Genomic DNA, 9,408 nt, shown 5'->3' with positions numbered 1-9,408 from the left:
CAGTTTGTAATAGAAGGAAACCAGGATAAAATTAAAATGGAGGATAAACAATGTGTATGATGAAAACTCCTTTTCCCATTTAGTTTTATAAGATCACCATTTTGGATTCCACTGAATTATCTGTATAGATTTAAAAAAATTAGCTATAGAAGGGACAGGAAAATGGAAACAGTATTAGCAGCGGTTGAGAATTAGGTTCTAGGTATCTTTTTATATATATTCTCAATTCTTAAAACCATGGATTTAAAAATAGTTCCATCTCATAGTAAAGATGAAGGCTCTGAGGCTAACACACCCAAGTTCACAAGGTCTGTAAACAGTGAGGTTAACTTCAAATCCGTGCCTGAACCCAAACTGTACTTAGTCTCCTGAAGTGCATGTGGAAAGGAAACAAACACGTGTGGGTAAAGATATGTGATTTAATTTGATCCTCAAAAACCATCATTTTATCAGTATCATTTTATCAGTAAGGAAACAGGCTTAAAGTTTCATCATATGAGGTGTGTAATCACGCTATGTAATTAGATTATGAATATTAAAAGACAGAATTAATACCATCAGTGTAATCATCAGTGGCCCTAGACTAGCATCCATGTGATAAAGATATTTTTGTTTTCCTTCAATCAGAGTAAATCTGAATGGTCAATGGAACTGTAATTGAGGTACAGAGGGGTATTTTATCTAGAGAAAAACACAAGACCAGATTTATTTCATACAATGTTATTCACACATTTTTCATTTTCTAATTTATACATAATATACAAAGAAGTGAAGATAACATTATTTCATATGAACCAATAAGAGCCAGGACTTAAGACAAACTGGTCCAGAAACAATCCATATCAAGACACCCAAGAGCAAAGCCTAAGTGGTTCTGCCTAATTAAGTTTATTCTGAAATGTCATTTTCAGATTATACCAAAACTCCACGCCAATTTATTAAAAGGTGGAATTAGAGAGGTGGGCACCAAAAATATCAGACCGCAAAATTTCTAGAAAATACAATAAACCCTAAAATACTGGGAAGATTGGTTGTCAACACTGGGATACATGGGAACATCAGGAACCCAAGACAACTGTTCAGTTTCCCAATGTGCCATTCTCTAGGACTTTCTAAATTTGCAGAAATAATTTGCCTGTGTGAACAGAAGATAAGGATAAAGGAAAACCGGGAATTCAACTGTGCAAATCCAGGAAAGTCACCACCAATCTGCAACAAGGACAACTTTGATCCTGAAACCATGAGCTGATACTGGGAACAAAAGTTCAACACAGGTCCAAGACATTCTGAGGCTGGCAAAACAAAGTGGGGAAGAGTGGCAGAGAGCAGTTCTGTATGGAGGGAAAAAAGCTCTGTTACTGTGCCTGGGACATGCTGATGAACTAGTGTGACTATGAGAAGGGACCGTGACACTGACAAGTGGTTAAATTTTATGGCCTCAACACGAAATGTTGGGTTATTAGAAAACTAGAATAACTCAACGTCAAACATGAAAAAGTATGCCTGGCACCCCAAACTTCATGCCGTTATTCTTAGGTTCATGATATGAACAGCTATGTGAAAAAACCTTTATATTCAATATTGTGCTCAGAAGATTGCTTTTCTTCTGCAGACTTCTAATAAAAAAATCCCTTACATGTTCAATTGAAAGAGACAGCATGGTTCATTAGTTTTTAGCTTTAAACATAAGTGGGTCAACATAAAAGTTTTATACAAAATACTGACTTCAACAAAATACAAAGCACTTTCTTTATCTTTCAGAAACTGAATATACAAAGCAAGTTTTTTTTCCAAAATATTTTCATAGGCAAAGGATTAAAAACGATTTTAATTATACACATATGGTCACAATTTTGCCTTAAAAAGATTGTTGGGAAATGTACATAAGGCCGCTTGTAAATGTACATCATGTTACTGTTATGTCTTATGTCCAGAGAAAAAATGTTATCATACAGATTTGCTATTACTTGGGAGTAGGCTATTCAAAAATACAGTACTCTTCTGTACAAAGAAAAAAGTCACATCACATTTAATAAGATGGAAAAAGCATTGGCCTCCATGGTAACCAAATATCTCAGTCCAATACTTTCTATTATGCACAATACCCTGACTTCTTGAAAGTGATCCAAATCCTAGCATGTCCATATTAACAGAGTCAACAACTATGTTATAAAACAAAATGTTTTTCACAATAATAAAAAGAAAGCTGGTTCATACTTCTGAAACCATATAAAGATAAAAAATTTTTAAAAAATCACTCTTGATTTGGAGAAATAAATTTACATTATACAACACTATATGCCAGGTCAGAGGGCAGGGACATAAATGTACACTAAAATGCAAATGTTTCCCAAAGAGATAAAACAAATTCCATTTACAGCATTAAGGTTTACAAATGTACACCTGTACAACCAAAGAAAACATCATTACTAAATTAGCAAGGCTTTTTATAATAAACATTGAAACAAGATTTGCTTTCAAAGTGTAAACTTACATCTATTACTACACACACACAATGCATATATTTATAGGAAGCAAAAAAAGCTATCTGAATATGTAATCATGCTTAAATGTTGAGCTATCAAATTCACTTTTCAGTGGCCCCTTTTCACCTCTATCTTGTTCCTACTTTCTGAATCTACTATGAAAAAGCAAAATAAATCTCAACACTTTTTCAACATGTCCTTGTAATTCTATAAGCAAAACAATATACAAATCTCCACTCTTTCTCATTGCAAACCAAACTGAAAAGTTAAAATGGAACTTAACTTTTCGTTTAGCGTACTTAACTGGATGGAAGTGTCACCATGATTTTGTTTTTTCTACCTCTTACAACAATTACATATGTAAGTATATACAATACTTCTGTACATTGCCAGAGACATTTTGGGGCAGTATTTGTATTAAAACCACATCTACTGTAAATAATGTAAGTTCATTTTAAATCATTTAATTCTTGTCTTACTTGCCGAGTTTTTATTTGCATGATAGTTTGTGAATTACCAAAATACAACTTAACTTTCTTTTAAAAATATTAATAATATTTATGCAGTTGACTGTTAATCTGTTATAAAAGGCTTCACACAAAGGACAAAAAAAAAAAACCCATAAGGACTATATTTCTATATACATTTCTATAAACCTGTTGTGCTATGGGGTCCGTAGACCTACCAGACTGCAAGCCAGTTTATTAAAAGAATACTGTACTTTTTCCTTTAAAAACTATTTTTGTGACTTTACAAGGTAAAAATTTACAAAATATGTGACAGCATTTTTTGATACAGTTACATCATATACAGGCATTCTGTGCTTTGCCAGCAATCCAATCTGATAGGTCTCCACTCAGGGCTGAATATAATTTATAATTCACCACCCCCCACCCCCAAATATACACAAGAACCTTAAAAATTTACAAATGGATGAATAAAGTCAATAAATAGTTTCACTTTAAAAAAAATTTGAAGATTCATAGTTGAGTTGTGTTTTGATAATTCACAAAAGAAACGTTCCTCTCACATGGTTACATCATCTTCTCTTTCTCCTTTACAGCATTCCATTTGGTGGTCCTCCAATAGGCCCTAGATCTGGGCTATTTTTCAAATAATATTTTTCCAACTTGGCCAGTATATGCTTCCCATATGTGTATTTGCGCAAAGTAGTAATGTGAGGTCGAATCTGAAAAATAAATGATCTGCTTAGGAAATCTAAGTTATTTTAGTTTCTGATTCCTTAAAAAAGTGCCCCCAAATTTGGGTGATTTGGAAGAATAATTGAAATTTTAAAATTCAAATCCAAAGAAAGTTGTTTGCAAAAGCAGTTCTGTTCCACTCAATCTCTCCCAACTTCGACTCTCAAAATTGTTCAGTGAATAAACAAACCACTATTCCTATAAACTACTACACATGCAAACAGGAGAGGGGCTCCAAACATAGCAGAGAAGTATCACTAATGAGCTATTATATTCTAAGGTTTACGAGGGCAAAATTCTATAACTCTAAGCAACTGGACAAAAATTCAATACAAAATGGAGCAAAAGACATGAACAAGCAATCAGACGTGTGATAGCTAATACATTTAACACGTTCAGTATCTCCTTAATTGTTTTAAAAATGCAAATGAGAAGAATCATATCATTATCTTTCCATCCAGACTGGCAAAGATTTTATAAATAATAACTGGTATTGATGAGATAACAGTAAAACAGGCACTCTTCTCAAATACTAGATAGATCTGCAAACTTGTACAAGATTTCTGGAGAGCTACTTGGCAGAAATCTACTAAAATGTAACATGTTCACATACTCTGTGCCAGCAATTCCACATCTAGGGATTTACCTTACAAAAACACTTAATTATGCAAAGTTGTTTATATAAACACTGCTAAGAAGTTATTAAATAATCAAAATGCCCTAAATATGATATTGATTAAATAATGTAGTTGTTAAAAATAAGACTGAAAAAAATGTTATAGTTATATATTCTTAAGCAGAAATACTAAATTTTTAAAAACACAGAAAATCAGGAGGGCAAAAATACTACCAGTGTTCTTTTTAACAGTAAGTTTTCCTGTGGAAATTAATGATTTCTTAAAGAATCATTTGATTCTAGCAGGACAGAGAGAGAAAACAGCTTAATTGATTAAAAAAAATCAAACCGATATAAATTTTCTCTTTAAGAAAATTTACTAGGTTAGTGAGAAAATCTAATCAGATTTTAAAATCAATGTTCAGCCAATGTATTATGGCAAATCAAATATACCTAAATAAGACGGTGAAGGGAAAAACAATGCTAACTAACGGTAGGTAAATAGATGAGAAATGAATGTGATTTTACTGAGTTGATTACCTTAAGAATTTAATAAAGGGGTATTCCATACCTACATCTGCCAACGGTTTCCCACTGATTTTAAATGTTTTTCTGGACTTGAGGATATGGGGAGGGGGAAGGGTGAGCTGTGACAAAGCGAGAGAGAGGCATGGACATATATACACTACCAAACGTAAAATAGATAGCTAGTGAGAAGCAGCCGCATAGCACAGGGAGATCAGCTCGGTGCTTTGTGACCACCTAGAGGGGTGGGATAGGGAGGGTGGGAGGGAGGGAGACGCAAGAGGGAAGAGATATGGGATCATATGTATATGTATAACTGATTCAGTTTGTTATAAAGCAAAAACTAACACACCATTGTAAAGCAATTATACCCCAATAAAGATGTAAAAAAAAAAAAAATTTTTTTTCTGCAGTTGTAACAATTCTGAGGAAATTAAAGCCTAGGGAAGTTAAATGAGTAGCCTGAAGTCACACAAATTGAATCATCTATTTTAAGTGCTACAAACTGTATTACCTTGTGCATGATTATCTTTCTCTGAGCAGGTTCAGCCATATCAATCATCTTCTGAACTACATAGTTGGCATACTGGTCCTTCATCATGGTGTATAAGGCACTGTGAGGACCATCATTCTGGCAGCAAACTTCATCAATCAGTAATGCTCTCTCAGCACGGGAGGCATGAGTAACACACTTTTCTACTACATTGCTAAAAATTTAAAGGACATACACAAAAAGTTATTTTGTTATATTTAATAGAAAAATTTCCTTGGTTTTTGAAAGTACCTGCTCAACACACTGGAAGACAGAAGAGTCAAAATAGGATTCTCTTGTAATTCTCTTACAGTTACTTTCAAAACAGAAATTAATATCATAGAAGAACCCATATTGGATATCTGTAAGTTTAATTACAGGCCTCAAAATTATAATTAAATAATAAATAAAACTGTAATTCAAGGGGGGGGAGTAGATCATTAATAAGGTCTAAGGCTTTCATGAACATGCACTAAATAAATTAGATTTGCATTTATTTACACATCTTGGGGAGAAATAATTTTCCAAATACAGATTTCAAAAATGGAATATATGAGGGCAAACCAATTTGTCGTGTAAATTCTATAAGAACAAAAGCAACATTCTATTATGTACCTTTTGCCTCTACTAAAAAAGACTATATTCCAACGCTATATTCTATATGCATTTCTGTGCTTACTAATAAAAGCCAGAGAGTTGAAAGACTTGACCCCTGGAATTAGAAAATAACGCAATACCTGGCAAATTTGTGTTGACTCAGGGCTAAGACCTTTCCTCTGATTTCAGAAACAATTTTGCTCTTGTCTTCAGGTCGACCATGTTCCAGTACATGCTGAATAACATAATTGCCATACTGATCCTAAGTGCAGATATTAAAAAATTACTTTCCTTAAGAATAATGGTAATTCTTTAAAAAGATATTCATCAATTTTCTAAAAATCCAACAGTACAATCAGGAGAATCACAGGTTTTGTCTCACTGAGTCTTTCTATAATGTGTTAACAATAAATTATATTTCCTTTTTAAAAAATCAGAATATTTTCAAAAATATATAAACATTTCAAAATATTAGGGAGTTTATACCTGTACCAACTGCTCTGTATGTTGGTGAAGTTCTTCTAAGATAGGTAAGGTCTGTTCTGCAGTGCAGTGCTCTAGGATGCGCTGGATTACTCTGCAGCCATAAGGATGAGTTGAAAGTACAAACACCTTAAAACAATTAGAAGAAATAAATTTCCATTTTGTGACATTTTTGGAAGGACAGGTTTTTGATAACATGCTGAATTAATTTAAAATAGAATGGGGAATTCACATTTATTGATAATATGCCAACTGTCATGTGACAAAGGCTGGGAAGCAGGGTACTGAATTTAGGAGCTAATGGACATCCTTTTTGTTTGTTTTTATACTGATTTTTAAAAAACTTTTTGTTTTATATTGGAGTATAGCCGATTAACAATGTTGTAATACTTTCAGGTACACAGCAAAGCGATTCAGCCATACATATACATGTATCCATTCTCCCCCAAACTCCCCTCCTATCCACGCTGCCACATAACATTAAGCAGAGTTCCCTGCGTTATACAGTAGGTCCTCGTTGGTTATCCATTTGATATACAGCAGTGTGTACATGTCAATCCCACGCTCCCTAACTATCCCTTGCCCCACTGCCGGTAACCATAAGTTCACTAACGGATATTTTGATCAAAAGGAACCTAATCAGAAGATGGAAGGCATGTAATAATGACAAGGAATGGATTGTGCAGTAGGGGTAGTGCATGTTGTAATTAGAAGCTATTAATTATTATGTTATTAATTACTAACTGATATTTATTTTGCCTTTTATTATACAGTCCTAAGTCTTCTTCCCTCCTCTCCCTCTCCCAGAAAATTTGGAAAACACGGTTGGGTTTACAATTCTAACAGTAGTTGTCTTCTTTACTTCTTAGAGTAATATAAATTAAACTCATATTTCTACATTTTTCAGCTGCAAAAAATGAAGCTATCTATTGACTCACTCTATAAAAGAGGCAGAAATTAATGCACATTCAGTATTTATCTCCTATTTTTGTATGAAAGTACTGGGTATTATCTTTTGATTTATAAAAAACATGTCAATTAACACTCAAATTCTAACTAATTAGAAGCCCAAAATCAATCTTACTTGTCCTTTGAAAGCATCAATGATGAACTGTAGTGACTGTGGTTGAACACATTCAATACATTTTTGTACAACATGGTTTCCATTTTGATCTTTCACACATTTCAGTACATGACCATCTAGCTCCTTTACCATTTCACTCTGCAAGAGAAGACATTTAAATTACCTCACCAAACAGCATAGAAGAATTTTACATAAAAGTACTGAGATAGGAACAAAAGTATACTCAAAAATTTGTTTGCAATTTTTTATACGTCAAAGTTTAAAATTTCCACCCCATCCCCCAAAGTGTAATAAGCAGAAGCCACTGAAGGTGAGAATTACTAAAACATTTTACTGGATTATAATGTAAATGATACCTGCTGAAATATAACTTAGTGGTACTCAATTTGCTATATACTACTATCTTCACTGTGTACACCTTCCACTTATCTTTCTCAGCTGACAACTAAGATAATGATTTTAGAATTCTACGTTTTTTTATCCACTTAGCATGCCCCTTCCCCCAAATAATAATTATTATTATCATTTTTTGGCTGTGCCGCACAGCATGCGGGATCTTAGTTCCCCGACCAGGGATTGAACCTGTGCCCCCTGCAGTGGAAGCGAGGAGTCCTAACTACTGGACTGCCAGGGAATTCCCCCAAGTAATTATTTTTGATGGCTCCTTGAGTTTATCAAGTGACCGGAAAAGGGTAAGGAGCTGAGTGAGCACTGATGGGCTATGTGATTTTCACGTAATATCTCAATTATGAGAAGAAATTATTGTTGAGCACTTTTACTCTTCTTTTTAATAATCTTATAACAAAGAACTTGATTCAGGGAATTCCTTGGCAGTCGAGGCGTTAGGACTCTGAGCTTCCATTGCTGGGGCCTGTGTTTGATCCCTGGTCAGGGAAATAAGATCCCAGCTTGGTGTGGCCAAAAAACAAAATAAGAACCTGACTCAATATAACTTTCCTTTATCATTTGATACCTTCTTCAGGGACAGATTCTCAGGAGATTTTAGATTTTTGCTCATTTAATGGGCAAAAATGACACCTTTCAATTTTATATTTGATTACTAATAAGGTTAAACTTATTTACAGTAAGGTTTATTTACTAAGTGCATTTTCTTTTAACTAACAATCTTAATATTTTTCTCATAAGTTTGTAAGACTTCATTCAATAAACATCTTAATCCTTAGGGGAAAATATAGGTAGCCACACAATAACCTGCGTGCCTTTTTAGTGCCACAGGAAATAGTATTGTGAAGAAATGGAGTACACCTAATGTAAACATATTCACATTTTTTTTTTTTGGCTGCGCCGTGCAGCATGCAGGGTTTTAGTTCCCTGACCAGGGATCGAACCCATGTCCTCCGCAGTGGAAGTGCAGAGCCCTAACCACTGGACCACTAGGGAATTCCCGGTATTCATATTTAAAATTTCTCTCACCCAGGGACTTCCCTGGTGGCACAGAGGTTAAGAATCCACCTGCCAATGCAGGGGACACGGGTTTGATCCCTGGTCCGGGAAGATCCCACATGCCATGGAGCAACTAAGCCTGTGCGCCACAACTATGGAGCCTGCGCTCTAGAGCCCACCAGACACAAATACGGAGCCCGCATGCTACGACTACTGAAGTCCACACGCTCCAGGGCCTGCATGCTGTAACTACCGAAGCCCGCACGCCTAAAGCCCGTGCTCGGCAACAAAGGAAGCCACTGCAATGAGAAGCCGCGCACCACAACAAAGAGTAGCACCTGCTTGCTGCAACTAGAGAAAGCCCACGCACAGGAACGAAGACCCAACACAGCCAAAAAAAATCCCCAAAACTCTCTCACCCAAAAAACTCTCAACTGTATTCTGACATAACTAGAGGAATCCTTGAAGTCAAGATATCT

The 9,408-nt window shown here is 34.9% G+C and overlaps 1 protein-coding gene across 11 annotated transcripts in view; it reads right to left on the bottom strand.

Annotated features, from left to right (window-relative positions):
• Positions 1-406: 406 nt before the first annotated feature.
• The window catches only part of PUM2 (pumilio RNA binding family member 2), a gene marked incomplete at its 5' end in the record, with an annotated part of 92,576 nt that continues 83,574 nt past the window's right edge, over positions 407-9,408 (bottom strand). For all 11 annotated transcript variants that reach the window (XM_079940551.1, XM_079940550.1, XM_079940552.1 and 8 more), the window contains 5 exons: positions 407-3,675; positions 5,344-5,536; positions 6,099-6,220; positions 6,445-6,570; positions 7,526-7,663. In XM_079940551.1, coding sequence (XP_079796677.1) covers positions 3,544-3,675; positions 5,344-5,536; positions 6,099-6,220; positions 6,445-6,570; positions 7,526-7,663 — 711 coding nt within the window. In that variant the 3' untranslated portion in view covers positions 407-3,543. The remainder of the gene's footprint in view (positions 3,676-5,343; positions 5,537-6,098; positions 6,221-6,444; positions 6,571-7,525; positions 7,664-9,408) is intronic.

Source organism: Stenella coeruleoalba (genome assembly GCF_951394435.1).
Source record: "Stenella coeruleoalba genome assembly, chromosome: 13".
Taxonomy (NCBI): domain Eukaryota; kingdom Metazoa; phylum Chordata; class Mammalia; order Artiodactyla; family Delphinidae; genus Stenella; species Stenella coeruleoalba.
Note: the sequence above shows the minus strand (reverse complement) of the source record. Positions and strands in the feature narration are given on the sequence as shown.